At 38.0% G+C, this 21,911-nt stretch overlaps 1 protein-coding gene across 3 annotated transcripts in view; it reads left to right on the top strand.

Annotated features, from left to right (window-relative positions):
* Positions 1-3,754: 3,754 nt before the first annotated feature.
* Positions 3,755-21,911, top strand: part of RPS6KC1 (ribosomal protein S6 kinase C1) — a 246,129-nt gene continuing 227,972 nt past the window's right edge. For all 3 annotated transcript variants that reach the window (XM_032393179.1, XM_032393177.1, XM_032393178.1), the window contains exons 1-2: positions 3,755-4,590; positions 19,893-19,928. In XM_032393179.1, the coding sequence (XP_032249070.1) occupies positions 4,486-4,590; positions 19,893-19,928 (141 nt within the window). In that variant the 5' untranslated portion in view covers positions 3,755-4,485. The remainder of the gene's footprint in view (positions 4,591-19,892; positions 19,929-21,911) is intronic.

Below are 21,911 nucleotides of genomic sequence, written 5' to 3' on the forward strand. Positions count from 1 at the left end.
ATGTAGCGATCATGGCCTTTGCAAATAAAGGCAAATTTATTTCTTCCTTTTCTAACTATATACCTTAAATTTTTTTTTCTTAAGATTTTATTTATCCATTTGTCAGAGGAAGAGAGAGAACACAAGCAGGGGGAGCAAAAGACAGAGGGAGAAGCAGGCTCCCCGCCAAGCAAGGAGTCTGATGCAGGACTCAATCCCAGGACCCTGGGATCATGACCTGAGCTGAAGACAGACACTTAACTGACTGAGCCACCCAGGTGCCCCTATAGTATTCTTTTTTGAAATGTTTTTGTTTCAGGGTAAAGCTGACTTCACAAAATAAGTGGTAAATATTCCCTGTCCTATTTTTGGATGAGTTTTGGTAGAATTGATACTCTCTTTTCCTTAAATGCTTAGTAGAATTCACCACTGAAGTTACATTGGCTTAGAGTGTTCTTTGTTTTGCATGAAGAATTCAAGTTCTTTGATAGAGATAGGGCTATTCAAGTTATCTTTTTATTCTTTTTTAAAGATTTTATTTATTTATTTGACAGAGTGAGACACAGCGAGAGAGGGAACACAAGCAGGGGGAGAGGGAGAGGGAGAAGCAGACTTCCCGTTGAGCAGGGAGCCCGATGCGGGGGCTCGATCCCAGGACCCTGGAGCCATAACCTGAGCCGAAGGCAGACACTTAATGACTGAGCCACACAGGCGCCCCTCTCTTTTTATTTTTTAATGAACTTTGGTAGTTTGTGTATTTTAATAAATTCATTCATTTCATATAAGTCATCAAATTTATTAGCATACAGCTCTTTACATAAATCATTTTCCTTTTAATGACTATAGGATATGTTGTGATGTATTTTTTTCATTCTTTTTTTTTTTTTTTTTTAAAGATTTTATTTATTTATTTGACAGCAAGAGACACAGTGAGAGAAGGAACACAAGCAGGGGGAGTGGGAGAGGGAGAAGCAGGCTTCCTGCAGAGCAAGCCACCCCATGCGGGGCTCGATCCCAGGACCCCGGGATCATGACCTGAGCCGAAGGCAGATGCTTAACAACTGAGCCACCCAGGCGCCCCTATTTTTTTCATTCTTGATACCTATAATTTGTTTTGTCTTTTTTCTCTCTCTCTTTTTTAAAAAGATTTTTACTTATTCATTTGACAGAGAGAGAGAGAGAGCACAAGCAGAGGGAGCTGCAGGTAGAGGGAGAGGGAGAAGCAGACTCCCCGCTGAGCAGAGTCTGATGTGGGGCTTGATCCCAGAACCCTGGAATTATGACCTGAGCTGAAGGCAGATGCTTAACCAACTGAGCCACCCAGGCGCCCCTGTTTTTCTTTTTTCTTGAGCCCTTTGGCTAGAAGTTTATAAATTTTCTAGACTTTTCCCCTAAAGAATCAGATTTTGGTTTTATTGATTGTTCACCATTGCCTTTCTCTTTTCTATTTTAGAGTTCTTCTTCTCTATTTTTTTCTTCCTCATGCTCTTTTTGGGTTTATATTAATCATCTTTTTAAAATTTCTTAGGGTGGAAGCTTAGATCATTGATTCATGACCTTTCTTCTTTTCTAGTATAGGCCTTTAAAGGCTATAAATTTACCTCTAAACACTGTTTTAGCTGTGTCCCACAAATTTTCTGGTATGTTATGTTCCAATTTTCATTCAATTTCAAATATTTTTAAAGGTCTGTTGTCATGGGCTTTAACCCATGGGTTTTTAGAATTATGTTATTTACTTTCTAAGAATTCATGAATTTTACAGGTACTTTTCTGTTATTAGCTTTTATTTAATTCCCAGAGGCCACAGAGCACATATGACTTATAGTGGTCTTTTAAAATTTGTGACAGTTATTTTACAGCCCAGGATATGTTCTGACTTGATGAATGTCTTGTCTGCACTTGAAACAAATATGTTCTGCCACTATTGAGTGGAGTGTTCTGTAAATGTCAATCAGGTGGAGTTGGCTGATAGACTTTTCAGGTCTTCAAATCCTTACTAATTTATTTGTCTACTTGTTTTATTAATTACTGTAGAACAGACAGAACAATGGCTTTTGTTTTTTACACTTTTAAGTTGTTATTAGGCACATGCACATTTAAAATTGTTATACCTTCTTGATTCATTGAACTCTTTGTTATTAAGTCTTATCTCTCTTTTCTTGGTAATATGTCTCCTTAAGTCTTATGAGTAGTGTTTTCATGGTATATCTTGTTCCATTCTTTTAGCTTTAACCAATGGCTGTTGCTGAATCAAACAAATTTGGAGAAAGTGGGAGAGAAAGTTGCTAAGCATGATTCCCAGATACTTGGCTAATGTAACTAAGTGGAGAATAAAATCAGTCATTGAGATAGGAACAGGCTCATGAGCAAAATAAAAGTTCAGATTTTAGTCTGTTCTGTTTTCAGTGGTAATTGGACATACAGGTAAAGATGTAGGTAACATGAGTCAAATTCTAGAAGAGAGATATGCCTGGGGATATAGATTTGTAAGTCAATGGGAATAAAGAACAAAGGATCAAAGGCAAAATCCTGAACAGAAGGAACACTAAATCTTCCTAAAAGGAGGAGAAATCAGCAAAGGAGACTGAAAAGGAGTGAATGATTCAGAGTGTAATAGAAAAAGCAAAGAGAATGCTGACTCATATACTAAGGACATAGAGGACTTCTGAAAAGGTGGAAATGGTCAGAAGTGTTCAAATTCTGAAAATATTGGTCATTAGAAATTTTTTCAAAGTAGTTTCATAGTAGGAGTGTAGTAGTGAAGGCAGATTGAAGTGAGTATGATAATTAATGTGTGATATTCATGAATGTATAAATGTGTGAATACTGATGCAGATTATTTTTAAAAAGATTTCTTATGTATTTATTTGAGAGAGAGAGAGAGCATAAGCGGGAAGGGGCAAAGGGAGAGGGACAAGCGGACTCCCTGCTGAGTGCAAAACCTGATGCAGGGCTTGATCCCAGGACCCTGATATCATGAACCTGAGCTGAAGTCAAATGCTGAACCAACTGAGCCACCCAGGTGCCCCTGAGGCAGATTACTTTAAAAACAATTTAAGCAGTCTTGATAATGAGGGGAAGGAGAAAGAAAGGAGGAGGAAAAAAGGCAACTGTGATGATGTCCTTTACCCTCATCTCAGCCTGGTAATTCCTATCTCTCTTTCAAGATTCAAATACAGTTTCCCCTCTATCAGAAAACCCTCCATTCTGAATATGATGTGCTCTACAGCACTCCATAAATACATTTGTCATGGTACTTATAACAGTATGTTTTAATTATTCTGTTTTTTTCCTACTAGATAGTACTTGACAGCAGGGACTCTCTTTGTAACTCCAATGCCTAGTGAGCATGATGTCTGGCACAATGTATGTGAAATCAGGTTTAATGAATGATAGATTCAGGCATATGCAGGTTAGGAAGAAGGAGTCAGTGGTGAGGAAGAGCTTAAAGGTACCGAAAGCAGAGTTTAGATGTCCCTGATGGAACAATGTCTTTAGGTCTGCCAAAGGGGATGGGTTTCAGCACACAGGCAGAGTGATCAGTTTTAAAAATGAGGAAGGGATATGTCTACATCTCATATCGGAATAGGTATGTGAGATGAAGGTGTTTGTACTAAGGGCTCCTCCCTCCTTCCCCTCCAAGAAGGGCGGGGACAAACGGTCGAGGGGCAACACTAAGAGGAACAGAGAACTGAGGAAAATGGCAAAGACTTGGAACGAATGTTACGGGAAATGTGAAATTCCTGATCAAGGAAAGGTAAAGGATTTGCCAAACACGGGATAGCAACCAACTGAATGGAAACTCTCTCTTCATAGTAGCTTTCAGAGGTCGTGTGATTTTTTTTCTCCCCAGTTAGACGCAGGTTCCAGCTTTTAGAATCCGAGGGGATGCATTTTAAGAGTGATACAGGGTTGAGGGCTGTTGTGGAGGTCGAAAGACAGGTGCACAGATGGACGGGATTTGTCTTAGAAAGAAGGAACGGTTGTGTCTGCCAGAGTTCAGATGTTGCTGTGGGTATTTAAAATGACAGGCCGTGAGTAAGGAACGAAAGAAGATGCCATCCCTTCACGACTCCATGTAAGTTTGTACACGGGCTGCGCTGGGCGAGCGTGTGGAGCACCGAGGTCTCACCTGCGTGTCCTGGCGCTAACAGCGCTCATAACATCTAGAAGGTGTCGGAGCTAGCGCACAGAGACTTAGCGGAGAAGTCTCAGCTTCCGCAGTGACGAGAGTGCCGTGCGACCACTTGATCCTTGTCCATTTGCCAGGCTCACGCCGGGATGGGGGTCAGCTTCTAGCGTGGAGTCTCCCCTCCCCCAGGTCGCTGGCCGCGGCCTGACCCGGAAGCTTCTCTGCCGAGCCGGAAGCAGAGCCGCGCAGCGAAGGGCCGCCGTGGAGCCACCGCCCCCTCGCCGCTTCGCTGCTGTTTGGGGATCCCGGACCGCGGCGGCGCCGGGTTGCGCTGATGGTCCCCGCCCGGCGGCGGCGGCAGAGGCGGCAGGAGGATGACCTCTCCCCGGGAGCGGGGTGCCGACCTGGCCCGTTTCTACACTGTCACCGAGCCCCAGCGACATCCAAGGGGCTACACGGTGTATAAGGTCACCGCCCGGGTGAGTACCGGTGTCGGTCGGGCGTAGAACCAGAGTTGGGGCGTGAGGGACTAGGGTATGGACCCTGTGTGGGGGTACCTGACCCTGGGTCAGAGCCTGGGATGGGACTGGGTGCGCCCAGTGCCGGACATGCGTCGGAGGTGGGGACTTCTGGAAGACTGGGGTAGGGGCTGAGTGTTGAATGCTCGAGACTGTGCTATAGAAGGTCGCGGCAGTGCCTTCATTCCAGGGTGGGGCAGGCGTTGATGGTTTTAAATTGATGATTCAGACCCTATCCCAGTAGTACTTTCTCTTCTGAGGCTGAAATCAGCAGAAATGGTTTTGCTTGCTTCGCCGGGATAGTGTAGCTCGAAAAACTAATTCATGTATTATTTGATTTATGTAATAAACGATATTTCTTCCCTTGATCTTTTATACAGTGTCAGGTTTGTAGTGAGGCAGACAGACTCTTGAGAAGGATGTCACTGTAGTCACCAGCCTAGGCCCTCTGTGTTTGGCTGTGTCTTTTTGCCTGAGATTTTCATAATTTGCAGTAGTAGGAGACATAGGAGAAATTCTCCTGGGAGTGTCTTGTGTGAGTTGTTTTGAGGGCATATTTAAAAGGTGTGAGGCTCCTTTACATCAACTAACCAATTTTTAGTACCCACTTTGTTCATGTTTTATTGCTTTTGCCTTGAGTTTTAAAGAGAGTTTGCATCTCCCTTCTTGGAAAAGAATAACAAAAATAAGTCGGAATGTTTGTGACGTATGTATGTATGAGTATGTGTGTATATTAGGCATGTTGTACATATTACCCAACTGAATCCTAATTTTAATGATGAAGAAACTGAGGTTCAAGGAAGTTTCATAACTTGACTAACTTTACATCATAAGGCAGGTGCACATTTAGGATTTGAGACCAGTTCTGCTTAACTCCAAGTTATATAAAAAGTTAAGAATTAATTTTATCATTGTCATTAGTTGTTAAAGAAGAGAGGTACAGATAGTAGTAATAGTGCAACATACATTTGGAGGATGGCATAATCCTGTGTGTCGGAGAGCTCAGGAAGTAGAATTTGAGAAGAACCTTAAAGGTTAGGTATATTTAGATAAACAATTTGGGGCATGAAAGTAGTACATGTTTTATGGAAATGGCCCACAATTCAGTCATGTGAGAAGATGGGAGGAGCAAATTTGTTTAAAGATAAGACCAGGCTTGGTTATCTCAGAGGGTTATACAGAGAATTGAGTGAAATTTGTTACTCCCCTGCTATGCAAGTAAGGTTGTTACATGGGTGGGAGTGTTAGTTTCAGATTAAGAAATTTTTTCAGATTACAGTTAAGGGACCCTTATTATACCACTCTTGAAACCTTTCTAGTTATTGGGCCCTTCAAAATCTAGACTTAGTTTCCTAACATTCTTTATGGAATTAGAACAATCTTCAATATACATAGTGTTCCCTTCATAGCACCCTAATTCATCCCTTATGCTTAATCTATTTACATGTCTGTGTCTCTTAGTAGATTTACAGTAGGTCTCTATCATTGGTATTTGTTTCCTTTTATATCACCTACGACAATGTATGTATGGCACACAGTGTTGAAAAAAAATATTGTTGAATGTTTTCCTTCCCATTCTAGGCAGCACACCCAATAAATGTTTAGTTCCAGGCACTAAGTGCTATGAGGAATACAAGGCTGAAGAAAGCATGTACCTTTCTTTCAAGGATGCTCCCAGTAGAAGAGAGTTAACTGGGCTTAAAGAAGTGTAGTACAAGATGGAAATGTTAAATGTTGTAAGAGACTACAGAAAAGAGCTATGAGATTTCAGAAGACAGGGAGATAGCTCTGGCTCATGGGATCCGGGAACGTGGACCAATTAAGATAAATGGTGAAAGATGGCAAGAATCCAGACAGGTGGGATAAAAGGAGAGGGCATCGTAGATAGAAGGGTGAATGGGAGGAATAGAGCCTATAAAGGCCTGAAGGTGTGCATGTGTGTGGATCTTGAATAGGAAACGCTGAACATGATTATTACTTGTAGTCTTACTTCGTAGAAGGAAAGGTTAACCTAATTTACATCTCAAATACCTTTTCTTAAGCTGTGAACTAATTTTTATGACAACAGTTAACTTATGACAATGTAAATTAGAACGTGAAGTAGCACATTGCCTTAGAAGTAACCGGATTTATATAATATGCATGCTACATATTGCTGTGGTTATTTGAACTGGGAAGTTGCTTACACTGTCTTTTTTTCTCCTTGTAAATGGCTATTTCCTCATTTTTTGTTTCTGTTACAGGGTTTGTTTTTTTAAATTTTTTTTTAAAGATTTTATTTATTTATTTGAGAGAGAGACACAGTGAGAGAGGGAACACAAGCAGGGGGAGTGGGAGAAGGAGAAGCAGGCTTCCCGCTGAGCGGGGAGCCAGATGTGGGGTCGGAGCCTGATGTGGGGCTCGATCCCAGGACCCTGGGATCATGACCTTAGGCGAAGGCAGATGCTTAATGACTGAGCCATCCAGGCGCCTCTGTTTTTTTAATTTTAAAGCTTGAGGGTCAACATGGAGATATACTTTTTTTTTTTTTTTTTAAAGATTTTATTTATTTATTTGAGACAGAGAGAATGAGAGAGAGAGAGCACATGAGAGGGGGGGAGGGTCAGAGGGAGAAGCAGGCTCCCTGCCGAGCAGGGAGCCCGATGCGGGACTCGATCCCGGGACTCCAGGATCATGACCTGAGCCGAAGGCAGTCGCTTAACCAACTGAGCCACCCAGGCGCCCTGGAGATATACTTTTAAAAAATAACTGCGCTTACTATTATAAAACAAGTAAAATATTTATTATTCTTTGAGACTTGAGGAGAAAAACATCTTTCCTCAGGAGAATTAACCAAGTAAGTAGTGCTCCCCTGAGAGAACTTCATGAGATAAAGATTAGGGATGTCTTCTCAGTGTTTCCTACTACTAATTTACTTCTAGCCTTAAGGAATAGTCCCTATATTCTTGACCTTTACAGCGTTCTTTATGCAGAAGTAGAATTAGAATCATGGGAAGTACCATTGTTAAATTTCAGGTAGCATAAGAGCTCTCTCATCTTTTAAAAACTCCTTGATATTTTGTTTTGCAATTCTCTGGAACCTAGCAGGCTTGGATAACCTTATGGCCAGTTACAGGCATGCTAACAGATTTCCTAGTTAAATTCTGTGTTGTTTATGAATTTTTATCTAGAGTAAGTATTTTTATTAAGAATTGGAAAATTCTTTTATAGATTTCCTTTAATTCTTAATTAAAGAAGACGCAGATATAAAAGAGCCATTAGCAGTGTTTTTGGTTGTTTCATCATGCTACATTTACAAAACTCGTATTGTAATATAGATTTCTCAACAACATTAAGTGAATGGTAATTCTTACCTGTATTCTTTCCATGAATATGGAAAGCAAAAGGTATGCTTTAATTTTTAAATGGCACTGTTGCCTTATGACTATATTTTGTTTATATTGAGGCATACTTTATGTACAACCAAGCTCATCAATTTTAAGTGTACAGTTTGACGAGTTGTGGCAAATGTATATAGTTGTGTAACCACTGCCATAGTTCTCACTGCAGAAGTTCCCTCATGCTCCTTGGCCTTCAGTTCCCCCTCCCTACCCCCTATTCCTCGGCAACCACTGGTCAGTTTTCTGTCACTGTAGATTAGGTTGTATTTTCTAGAATTTGATATAAATGGAATCAGACAGTATGCACTTTGTTTTTTGGTCTGGCTTCTTAACTCAGCATGATTACTTGAGATTCATCTATGTTGTTGTGTGTTTTTATTCTCTTTTATGGTTGACCAGTATTTCTTTGTATGGTTATACTACAGTTAATCCATTCTGTTAATGAGGACTTGGATTGTTTCTGATTTTTGGCTATTATGAATATAGTTATCATGAACATTTGTATAGAAGTCTTTGTATAGACATTTGCTTTCATTTTTCTTGATGGCACACAACCTTGTTTGCTGTAGCTTTATACTAACATCTTGAAATTAGGTTCTCTTTCTCAAAATTGCTTTGATTGTTTTAGATTGTTTGCATTTTTGTATAAAGTTTAGAATCAGTTTGACAAATTCTACAGACATACCTACCCAGATTTTGATTGGCATTACATTGAGAATACAGATCAGCTTCTACAGAAGAAGATGTCTTAACAACATTGATATCTTAGCAATATTGAATCTTCTGATCCATGAACATGTATCTTCCATTTATTTGGCTCTTTAAGCAATGTTTTCTAATTTTCAGTGTGCAAGTCTTGTGCATACTTAAAGCAATTTGGGTGTTTTTTCAAACTGAGAATACATAAGTCCACATTTTATATAGCAAACGCTTATATGGTGCTTATATGAGTCAAGCACTGTTCTATTCACTTTATATAAATCAAGTGCATTTTCTATAGCAGCCCAGTGAGTAGGTGCTATTATTATTCTCACATTATCAATGAGGAAATTGAGGCACAGAGAGGCTAAGTAACTTGCCCAGGGTCACACGGCTAGCTAATGGTGGAGTCTAGACTTGAACACAGGTAGACTGGCCCCAGTCGCAGTGCTTTTATCCCAGTGCTGCTGTTGAATACCTATATAAAACGTATTTCATTAGATGCTGTGGGTGTATGTATGGGGGTGCCTGTGTGTCCCCACAGGGCCTTACTGTAGTTTGGCAAAAGTGATGGATACATGGAAAGTACAGTGACTGTGATAATGTGAACAAAGGGGAGCAGGGAATGAATGGAAGAAATACTTAGCTTGATTTGAGTCTGAAAATTGCCATTTCCAAGGCTTCAAATTGGAACACTATTTGTGTTGCTTGGAGGGAACCTGCATTCAATTCCTGACCGTATTCTTGTATGGACTTCTTGTGTGAAGGAAAGGAATTATTTGTAATATATTAGTACACTTTTCTCGTATACCTTTATGTTAGATGCTGTTTCCTCTGTCTGGAATGCACTTCTCTTTTATGTTGGTATCCCTGTTCATGTGAAGTGTCAGCTCCTGCCCTGTGTTTTCCAGGAAGCCTTTCTTACGTGTAGAACTCCATGTGGATTATATATCCCTCCTTTAAAGCCTTTATCATAATGTACTTGTTTGCTTCCTTCTTTGAGGGCGGACTGCCTTTTTAACTTTGTATTCATGGTGCCTAGCACAGAGCTGGACAATAGCAGGGATTTGAGAGAAGACTGGAAAGAGGCAATATTTTTCTTTTTAAGTGTTCCTTTTTAAATCGATATGTAGTAAAATTGACTTCTTATATAATTCTATGAATTTTTAAACAATAGATTCAAATATCCACCGTCATCATCAGGAAACAGAACAGTTCCATCATCCCCAAACACTCCCTCATGCTATCCCTTTTATATATTCTTCTCCCCACCTCTTAGCTCCTTGGCGACCACTGATCTGCTCTCTACCACTCTACTTCTGTCTTTCTGAGAATGTTGTATAAATAGAATCATTCAATATTTAACCTTTTGAAGACCGTCTTTTCTTCCCATTTTTTATAAGATTGTTTTCTAAGTGTGGAATTTTGAGATTCTATATTTGTTCTGGATGTAAATTTTTTTGTCAGATACGTGATTGTATATATTTTCTCCCAGTGTATAGCATATCTTTTCATTATCTTAACAGTGTCTTTCACAAAGCAAAAAGTTTTAATTTTGGTGAAGTCTCTCTCTTTTTTTTCTCGTATGAAGTGTGCTTTTAGTGTTGTATCTAAAAATTCTTTACTAACCTCAGGTCACAGATTTTTTCCCCCAATGTTTTGTTCTAGAAGATTTAGTGTTTTGCATTTAACATTTGGCTCTATGATCCATTTTGAGTTTATTTTTGTGTAAGGTGTGAGGTTTAGACAGAACATGCATATGGATGTTCAATTGCAACAAAACACTTTATTTAAGAGACTAGCTCTTTTTTTATTGAATTGTTTTTGCATCTCTGTCCAAAATCAATCAGCAAATATATGTGTGGATCTGTTTCTGGATTCTCTGTTTTGTTTCATACCACACTGCCTTGATTATTGTAGGTTTATATTTATATTAAGTCTTAAAATTAGGTAGAATTCCTCCAACTTTATTCTTTTTCAAAATTGTTTTGACTATCTAGTTCCTTTGCTTTTCTATATCAATTTTAGAATCAGGTTGTCTATATCTATAAGAAATCCTGATAGGATTTTGATTAGAATTCCATTAAATCTGTGGGTCAATTTTGGGGAGAATTGACATCTTTACTGTGTTGAATCTGCAAATCTGCAATGAACACACTATGTCTTGCCATTAATTTAGGTGTTCTTTGATTTTTTTCATCAATGTTTTATAATTTTCAATATACAGATTCTGGACATTATTGTTAGATATATTTCTCAGTATTTCATCTTTTTGTAGCTACTCTGAATAGTATTAAAATTTGACTTTCAAGTTTTCGTTGCCAGTATAAAGACATTTGGGTTTATTTTTCTGTTGACTTTATATCCTATGATCTTTCCAAGGTTATTTATTAGTTTTAGGAGTTTTTGGTAGAGTTTTCATTTTTTTCTACATAGACAATACACGTTTGGCAAAGGGAATAGTTTTATTTCTTTTATTTCTTTTTGTTGTCTTAGTGTTCTGCCTAGGACTTACAGTGCAGTGTTGAATAGAAGTGGTGAAAGTGAACATCCTTGCCTTGTTCCTGATCTTAGGAGGAAAGCATTCAGTCTTTTTCTCTTCAGTATGATATTCACTGTGGAGTTTTTGTATGCTGAATGCAGCATATTTAATTTTTAGTTTTGATAGCTTTTTATTTTGAAAGTAATGCATATTCATAAACATTTCAAGTAATAATTTAAGCCACTATGAGGAAATAAAAACCTCCTAAATTTTATTTTATTTTATTTTTTTATTAAAAGATTATTTAATTAATTTATTTTTTTATTAAAAGATTTTATTTATTTATTTGACAGAGAGAGAGCACAAGCAGGGGGAGCGGCAGGCAGAGGGAGAGGGAGAAGCAGACTTTCTGCTGAGCAGGGAGCCCGATGTGGGGCTCGATCCCAGGACCCTGGGATCATGACCTGAGCCGAAGGCAGATGCTTAATGACTGAGCCACCCAGGCACCCCAAGCCTGCTAAATTTTAAACCCTTAGCTGCTTATATTATTACAAATGTCTGATGTTAAAGCAGTGAGAATTATTAGGTTTTGGTTGTTAAATCAGTAGCTCCATGAAGGTTTCTTGAAAAATGGTGTTGGCTTACTCTGGAAATAGTTTCAGCAAATGGAGTAGTCATGGGGGTAGGGAGGGAGATTAATTTGTTGAAAAATGTATTTATGATTAAAAATTTTGAAAAATCATGGTTCGGCTCAGGCCATGATCCAGGGTCCTGGGATCAAGCCCCACTTTGGGAATCCCTGCTCAATGGGAAGTTTGCTTCTCTCTCCGCCCCCTGCTCTTGCTTTCTTGCTATCTTTCTCTCTCTCTCAAATAAATAAATAAAATCTTTAAAAAAAAAAAAAAGAAAAATCATGGTTCTTAAGTTGTTCAGTTTTTTTCTAGCATCTTGTTTTATTCTACCTTTCCTTTGTTTTTAACTGTTAATACTGTTTAATAGAAAACTATCTCATGTGAAAAATGTTAGTAAGCAGGTTTTTTTTTTTTTTAAGATCTTATTTATTTATTTATTTAGAGAGAATGTGAACAGGGGGAGGGGCAAAGGTAGAGGGAGAAGGAGAATCTCAAGTGGACTCCACATTGAGAGTGGAGCCTGAGGCGGGGCTCCATCTCACGATCCTGAGATCATGACCGGAGCTGAAATCAAGAGTTGAATGCTTAATCGACTGAGACACCCGGGCTCCCCTAGTAAGCAGGTTTTAAAAAATGTAAGCCAATCCTGTTTTCATTTTGTGTATTGATAACTTATATGCTCAGATATTAAGATTTTGTGTTAAACTGCAAACTTTAACAACAATGATTTTGATTTTCCTTGAAATTAGATTGGAAAATAGTTTACCTTAGAGTGGTGCCATTATAGTTGGTAAATTTAAAGTGAGAAATACAACTTAACATTTATTGAGTGTCCAAAGGTAGCTTGCTGTTATAGTCTTTATTCTCTCTTTAGATTTTGGGATTTTAATGATGTAGAAAGCAATCATTCCTTTCAACATATTACTTTTGTAAAAACTTGTTAGAAAGTGGAATGTCTGAATTTTTTCCCGTTGACTTATGTATCTTATATGGAAGTTCTTTCATTCCAGAGAACTAAACAATGTTGTAAAATGTCTAATTAAATTGGTTTGTGCAGGTGCTGTCTCTTGGGTCCAGACTACCTGGCTGGCGGGTGATTAACCAACCCAAATATTCTTGCCAACCAGTGACAACCTGCAGCTCTGCAGGGAAAAGAGGGAAAGAGAAACTGAGAAGCAGGTGATGGGGTAGGGTGGAGGTTGAGTTTGGTAAGAGGACACTTGCCTCTGGGAGCTGGGCGCTTTGAGGTACCTATTCTTGCCAGAGAGAGAGAGAGAGGGTGTGTGTGTGTGTGTGTGTGTGTGTGTGTGTATGAAATGCAGTTTAAAGGTGTCAGTATGTTTATATGAAAGTATGGATTTTTTGAAAGTCAAATGCCTGAAAGTCAGGATTGTGTGCATTGCGTTGATGAATGTGCCATTTGGTTTACCTAATCACCACAATGGGAAATGTTCGGTGTAGTATAGCCTTACATTTTTGTATATCCAATTATTCTCATCCCACATTTGGGGAGTCCTATCTTTGAGAGATGAAGAGTGGGCATGTGTCCCCCCCCTTTTTTTTCATGTTTGATTATTTGTATCTTGACACTTAGTTTTTAAAAAATGTTACTTTTGGGGGCGCCTGGGTGGCTCAGCCGTTAAGCGTCTGCCTTCGGCTCAGGTCATGATCCCAGGGTCCTGGGATCGAGCCCCACGTCGGGCTCCCTGCCCCGCGGGAAGCCTGCTTCTCCCTCTCCCACTCCCCCTGCTTGTGTTCCCTCTCTCGCTGTGTCTCTCTCTGTAAAATAAATAAATAAAAATCTTTAAAAAAAAAATGTTACTTTTGTAAACCCTTTATCCACTTAGCTCTATTACCAGACTGGTAGCTGAAGAGCCATCAGAAGACTTGACTGAAATAAGTTGCTCATAAAAGTAGCTTCTTAAAATTTATATTTAACTCATTTCTACTTGGTTCTAAAGGGACTAATTTTGTGATCATTTTTTGTAAGCGATATAATAGATTTGACTGATTTTTGTAGCTCTGTTTTCTAGGAGTTATCTTTCAATCTTATGAAGAAGACAGTTCTTTTGTGTGGGTCTGAGTGAAGAGAGTGACTTCAAATCATAATTATGATGGTAATTAGATAAATGAGTATTTTAAACTTTTAAAGAAAGTTGGTAATACTTATTAAGAAGTAGATAAAATAAGTTAGCACTCTGAAAAGGATCTAGAGGACCTAATGACTGTATGATCTGTTGATTATTATGGGCCTGAGCTAGTCCAAGCCCTAAAACTTCAGGTCTTTTTTTTTTTTTAAGATTTATTTATTTATTTGTCAGAGAGAGAGAGAGCGCGTGCGAGTGTGCGCACAAGCAGGGAGAGCTGCAGGCTGAGGGAGAAGCAGGAGCTCCTGCTGAGCAAGGGGTCGGACTCTATCCCAGGACCCCGGGATCCTGACCTGAGCCGAAGGCAGACGCTTAACTGACTGAGCCACCCAGGCGTCCCCCTCAGGTCTTTGTTTTAAAGATAGGAAAGAGGGCTCATTTTAAGGTTGCTTTCTCTTTGGTTTATTACTAAACTGGCAAAAAAGCAGTTCATGGCTAGTACCAGAGCCTGTAATCAGACGCCTTTCTATTTAGTTCCTTCTCTTCTGCCAAAGCACTTCTTCAGCTGCTATTTTTTGGTCAACTTACATTTCTCTGTAAAAGACAAAATGGGTTTACCTAACAGGCATCAGGAATATTACTTGCATACTTGGAATTTCATGTGACAGAGAGAGAGAGAGAGAGGGAATATGAGCAGGGGAGAGAAGCAGAGGGAGAGGGAGAAGCAGACTCCCCGCTGAGCCAGGAGCCTGATACGGGGCTCGATTCCGGGACCCTGAGATCATGCCCTGAGCTGAAGGCAGACGCTCAACCATCTGAGCCACCCAGGCACCCCAGAATTTTAATCTTTAGGAGGGCCGATTTAGTTGTGTCCTGGAAGGAGTACTTTGTTTGGAATCATGGAGTTCTGAGATCCAGTCTTGCCTGTAACTGATTAATATGATTAATATTAGTATGTGACTGTATGCTCTTGGGCTTGGTTATCTCATCCTACCAGGCAGGATTGTTGTGGTGATTAAATGAAGTAGAGGACTTAATTTCTTTTTTTTTTTTTTAAAGATTTTATTTATTTGACAGAGAGAGACACAGCGAGAGAGGGAACACAAGCAGGGGGAGTGGGAAAGGGAGAAGCAGGCCCCCCGCGGAGTAGGGAGCCTGACGCGGGGCTCGATCCCAGGACCCTGGGATCATGACCTGAGCCGAAGGCAGACGCTTAACGACTGAGCCACCCAGGCGCCCCTAGAGGACTTAATTTCTTAGCACCGTAAGAGATAATGACCTTCACTTAAGCCCTTGTTTGTTTTCCTAAATTCAGAATTTGCTGTTGGCATTAACGGGGCAGATGGACTACAAACATTGCAGCAGCATTTCCCAACTGTATTTCAAATTTAATGGGTGTTGCATTAAATAAATAAAATAATAGCAGATAACATATGATAAAAACAAAAAGTTGACTGGATAGATACTACATATTTTTCTTTTGGAGATTTACTATGCATGATAATGTATTAAAAGGCTTTAGAAAAGGCCTGCTGTAAAAAATGTCTCTTTTTTAAACAAAGGTAAACTGAATTGGCCATTAAGCTCTTCCTTTGAGAGCACTGATTTTAAAGAATATTGATATTCCGTACAGCACGGTTTGTGAAGCACTGCTTTAGGGTAATAATTGGAAGATGACTTGGTGATAGAATTCTCTATACCAAGAGGCTCTACAAGATATCTGTATAGGTGATAGGTAAGGCTTACAGTGGAAATTTAGGAAGTTTAGACAAAAGGAATCACTGCTTTAAATTCCATCTTTTGTGGCATTTATTGGCTGAATTTTATGACAAAATATTGAAATTCACCCCAAAAGAAGTTACTAAATGCTAGCTAGTAACCTGTATCAGAGGGAATTTACAGTGTTTTGTTTTTTTTTTTTTAGAGTTGATATTACTTGTTGAGATAATTGCTAAGATAGTGTTATAAGTTATAAAAATCTGGGTCTGAGGGCTCATTTTGTTCATTTTCATTATGATCGTATTCTTTCTTCAGATTTCTGATCAATATTCTTATTTTTCACCAATTTTAAATTCCTGCTGAAGAGAATTACATAGTTAGAAAGAGTTGGATATTTGGTCTCAACCTATGTTATCCTAACCAACCCTTTTGTGTTTTTGATTTCCATCTCAGGGGACATATTCTTAACTATTTAAATAAGATTATGCATGTGGGAATACTGAATCTCTTATAGTGGGGCGCCAAGTGGTTGAACTTGCTAATGTATTTGCCAAGCGGTTATATTTTTATAATATAGTGGTGTAGAGATCAGACCCAGTGTATTTTCTGTTATAGTTCAGTATCTAGAAGTGGAGTAGGCCTTAATATTTGTTGAGTGAATAAGTGAAAGAATAAATAAAACCTAATGGTGACAGGGTTTGTGGAAGTAAGTAAACTCAATTATTGCTGAAAATATTACGGATAATTTGAGGGATACAGTGTAGTACAGTGGAAAGAGCACTGGACCAGGAGTCAGAAATCCAAAGTCTAATTCCAAATCTAAAGGTGAATAGTCATGTGATCTTATTCAAGTCTCTGGATCTTATTTCCTTATTGGTAAAAGGGAGACTCATAATAACCACTCCTGCCTAGTTCATAGGTTGTTGAGGGAATAAAATGAATCATTAATAAAGTGCTTTGCAAATATAAATGTACAAAATCAGATTTTTCCCCCCTCCATGCCTAGCACAGTACCTTGAACAGTATTAGCACCGGTATAGACTTTTCTTTCTTAATACTGAAAAGGAGGCTAAGAAACAGAGTCTAGGATTGATTCTTGGAATGCTCACAGATTGTTGGGGGATAGAAGGAGGAAGAGGAACCTGCAAAAGAGAAGCAAAAGAACCAAGGAGGAAAGAGGGGAACCAGGAAAGTATAGTCCTGAACTCTCCAGACATGATTTTCACTAAGCTTTGCTTATGCTCTTGGGGAAAGGGATAGTTAATACTTGGCAGGTAGCTTTTGATTTAATTTTCTGATCTCTGCCTGATTAAATCCCTCGCCCCTTCACATGAGAAGTATTTGAGGGTGAAGAGAAGTTCTTGTAAGCTTAAATTAAAGACCTTCACTTAGGTACTTTAAGAATACCTAAACTTTGGTTTACTGTATTTTCTATACTAACTATGAATAATTTATTATCATGAAAACATTAGAAGTCTTAATCACTCAGCTGTTCCTGACAGCTTCAGGGATGCCACTGTGGTCTGGACAGTGAGCATCCAGTGTCAGGGAAAGGTCTGGGATGAAGTGTTTTCCCAACCTGTTGCTTAGCACACTGCTGTTCCCTGAGATACTAAAATAAGTTTGGGAAATACAACCCTCCTCCTCCATTCTGCATTTCCTCCTCACCCCCCCCCCCCGCACGCGTATCACTGGACTGTGAACTCCGTGAAGGTGTGAATGCAGGGGCTTTGTCTAATTCACCATGTAGCAGCAGCACATAGAACTCTGTGAGCCACTCAGCCTGTAGATGACAAATCATAATCAGATTGGCTATTTCTGATAAGATGGTTTTAAAATTGTGGATATTGGGGACCTGGCTGGCTTAGTTGGAAGAGTGTGCGACTCTTCATCTTGGGGTTGTGGGTTTGAACCCCACATTGGGTGAAGAGATTACTAAAAATAAACAAACTTTTAAAAAGTTGTGGATATTATTAGGGGATGGCTAATGTATTTCTGCTTACTCAGTATACATATATTTGATTTCCAGGAATGGCTTACCTGAAGAAAATCCAAAATGTGATACTTCTAATTGCACACTGAATCAGGAAATAATTTCTTTTGTCACAAAAAGATCATTTGCGTATGTAAAGGAAGATTATTTAAAATAGTAAGATATCTTCATATATTTACAAAGTGATTGAGTTGTAAATTAGTAAATCTATTACTTTTCCATAAAAGAAAACTTGTAGAATGTCAGGTACACCTGACTAAACCTTCTTGCCAGTGATCAGATGTTGACTGTTTTTGGTGGGCAGATTATCTGTGGCTTGATTATCCCTGACTCTCTTCTCATTAGCATATTTTACAAAAATTTAAGAAAAATTTATAGTAGGCAAAATTAAATCATTAGTTGTGTGAAACACTATCATAGTTTTAGAAAGGTGGGTGTATGTTGGGGGGGGTGCTAGTATGTGAAAGTAATAGCTAAAATTCAGTATTTGAATAATTTTATGGTCATTAGTTAACTATTCTAGCCTCTTATTCTAAATCTGTGTTGTCTAATACAGTAAGAATCAGTCATATGTGGCTATTTGTATTTAAATTTAAATTAATTTAAATGAGATAAAATTAAAAATTCAGTTATTAATTGCAGTAGCCATGTTTCAGGTGCTCAGTAGCCACGTACATATATGTGGCCAGCCCCTACTGTGTTGAACAGTGCAGATAAGGAACATTTCTTTCCATGATCAAAGAAAGTTCTAGTGGATAACACTATTCTAAATTAATGAAAATTGCCAAGAGAATTCACCAAATTTATATATCCTGAAAGCTGGAGAATAGAGTGGCAAGAAATTGGAAACCTGTCCCGTCTGGAATTCTTAGGTGGGGCCTCTCAAGATAGTTAAATTCTCTAGTAAGGGAGAGAAGGAACTAACTTTTTTATTATGATGTTCTTGCCGTGCTCTGATTTGATGTCTGTCAGAGCCAGGCCAGGCAGGGAGTATTATTCCCCATTTTATAGTAGAGGTCAAGCCTGTTGAGTGGATCATAATCTTCAGTTTACGGTTCTGTCACCAGTCAGCCAAGACTTCTTTCTTCTTCTCATCCATAGGGAACTATTTTAATGTGTTAATGTATCTTTTTGTCTTTGCAAAATCCATATTAAAGCATCTAGTTCACGAAATTTACATTTACATAGATGGTATTATGTATCTAATGTGAGATTTACCTACTCTCCAGTGCTGTTTGATGATTTAAACACCCAGCCTTCTTCTTTTTGTAAGTTTTGTAAGGAAATCTTTCTAAATGGTGTTAAACTTTTTGGCTTTCATAATTAGAGAAGTCTGAAATAATCCCCCTCTTTTTCTTTGCTCAAGGAATATTGATAGGATTATTTGTCCCTGAATGCTGTATGTGATTTTTTGTAAGTTACTTTTCTTCACCCGTTCGGTGGTCAGTGATTACTTCACACAGGTATTGGTGTGCCTGAGCACTGTGGCTGCTTTTTTTTTAATTGGAATTTTTATTGAGCTAACTGTAGATTCATGTATAGTTGTAAGAAATAATACAGAGCCATCCCTTGTATACTTTGAATGGGCACAGCTGCTTTTTTTGCTTCTACTTTATATGTAGGCTGGGAAGTGGGGTAGAAAAGCTTGTTAGAATTATGTCAAGTAAGAGTGAAGCCACCGCATTCTCTTATGAATGTAATGTATGAACTTTAGTGTGTGGGCTTTTTTTTTAGCTACCTTTCTTTCTTTTTCTTTCTTTCTTTCTTTCTTTCTTTCTTTCTTTCTTTCTTTCTTTCTTTCTTTCTTTCTTTTTTTCTTTCTTCCTTCCTTCCTTCCTTCCTTCCTTTCCTTCCTTCCTTCCTTCCCTTTTTTTTTTTTTTTAAAAATTTTATTTATTTGGCAGAGAGAGAGAGAGAGCCAGAGAGCACAAGAATTGCAGAGGGAGAAGTAGAAGCAGGCTCCCCATGGAGCTGGGAGCCCGATGCGGTGGGGGGAGGGGGGGGACCCTGGGATCATGACCAAAGGTAGCCGCCCAACCGACTCAGCCACCCAGGTATCCCTTTAGCTGCCTTTTTCTTAATTTTTTTAGCATGTGTTTCAGGTGGTGAAGTTATTATATAGCTGAGTTCTTTGTAAGTGATATAATATGGTATTTCTTTTCCTTTAAGCAAATTGAATTTCTCAGTCAAATACTGTTGTAATTAATTATACAGATGTGAAATCTTAAATTTTGGTAATGATGAGATATTTCTGTGTATGTTTTGTTTTAGGTTGTTTCACGAAGAAATCCAGAGGATGTCCAGGAGGTAACATGTTTATACATATGAAAATTTTATTTTATATATTTGACAAAAATTTAATTAAATGCTTTGTTGAGGAAACGGAATTGTTGGTATGTCTGTTTTCATATTTATGTGTTTGTCTGGAGATCATCTTTAGCTCACAAAACAGTAGCTGAAGTTTCCTATTTAAGACCTATTAAGTATGGTTAAGTTTTAGTAGGTGTTAAGTTATACAAGGAAGAATTTAAGGAATTATAGTGCTGTTTAATAATGTGATAATGTTTCTGAAAACTAACATTCGTAAGATTTTAGTATTAGTTAAGAGCTCTTATCTATTTCAAAATCATGATAACTTTAATAAAAAATGAAGAGTATTTGGTAACTAATTAATTTTAAAGATCATAATAAATTATGGGTTTCTGTCTACTTTCAGTTTTATATTGAGTTGACATGTTGACACCTTGGAAAACTGCTTTGGGTGTAGATGTCTGTTTCTTTTTTAAATTTGTAGTTAGTTGTTTTGCAGACTCTTTCTCTCTAAAATGATACCAGTTTGTGTGTTTTTGCTTAAAACTATGGAATTCTTTATTTGTAATTATTTGTGCTTGTTATATACCTTAAGGAATCCTAACTGGGGAGCTTGCTTGTTTTAACATTTTTTGATTTACTTTCATTTTGGTACCTGCTCATTTACACCATATTAGAAGGACATATGTTGGGGATTTTTTTTCTTACTAAAGTGTTTAAAAAAGACATTATAAATTGGCAGTCTTGATTCTGCAAAAGTTTCCCCCCCCATTTGAATTTTAATGTCTTTAGATGGAGTATGTATTTTCTAACAAGCCCCACTACTCCTTACTTAACAAACCTGGCTTGATTCATACATTTAAATTGTTTGGTGCTGGTTGGTTTGAGTGTGTGACATCAGGTTTAGACAATATTTGAAATTTTATACATTAGCATTTCTTGCTGTATTTGATTCAATATTTGTTTTGAGTTCAATAAAACACAATTTTAAAAGATTTCATACTATTTTTCTTAGGTGTTTTAAGATATCTCACTTTTCCCCCTCACTAACCAGGAAGAGAATATTGTAGTATAGTTATTTTGGAAAAAAGGATATATGTATTTCTATATCTATATCCTTCCAAAATGGAAGTGAAAGTAATTTGCACCATTGTATTAAGTACTGTCTTTACTTAAGTGTCAATTGGCTAGTATGGACTTTCTTTAGAATTCTTCTAATTATGTTGAATTAATAATCAGTACAGTCTGTTCTGCTTTTGAAATTTTACAATTCTGTTAAAATTAAAGATGGGTTGTGTTTCCTTTGAATACATTGTCTGATTGCTATGCTGTAGTTTGTAGCTTGATGTTCCCATTTTCCAGGGAGAATCCTGAGCCAACCTATCCATGAACATACTCTCTGCCATTTCCTTAATCCTTTTTTGGGGAAAACTCTTTTATAATAACAACTGTTGGTGAACCATTCATCAGAAAACTCTTGTAAGTGTCCTTTAGTTAGATGATTGCATGGTCCTTTGTTAGACATGGTATAAAAATTTTAAAAAATGTCTTCTGTCTTGCCAGCTTCTTGAAATATAGAATAACCTTGAAATTGTAACACTCTAGCTTCTCATGTATTTCATTCAAACATTGGAATTCTCATCTAGGAGAGAAATTTGCTACCTAGAGTTTGTTTCCATTTCCTTTCCTTTCAATTTCTCTCTCCTCTTAAAGGATTCATTTAGTTACTGCTTTAGAATTTAGTCAGGCTTCCCAAGCGCTATTGAAGATTAGAAGATGTTCTGTTGATCTAACCAAATATAGGGCTAATAATATGCTATCCTTATAAAACTGGAGATGTTTTGTTGGTTTTCTTTTATAGATGTATTTGCACACCTTGGTACATGCTACCAGGTAGCAGTGTTTTCTTCCTAATGCTGAAATACTCACATGGAGGAAATAATTTAAAATTATCCAGGATAGATTTCTTTTACAAAGTTT

The sequence above is a fragment of the Phoca vitulina genome, unplaced genomic scaffold (assembly GCF_004348235.1).
Source record: "Phoca vitulina isolate PV1807 unplaced genomic scaffold, GSC_HSeal_1.0 scaffold71, whole genome shotgun sequence".
In the NCBI taxonomy this organism is placed as follows: Eukaryota; Metazoa; Chordata; class Mammalia; order Carnivora; family Phocidae; genus Phoca; species Phoca vitulina.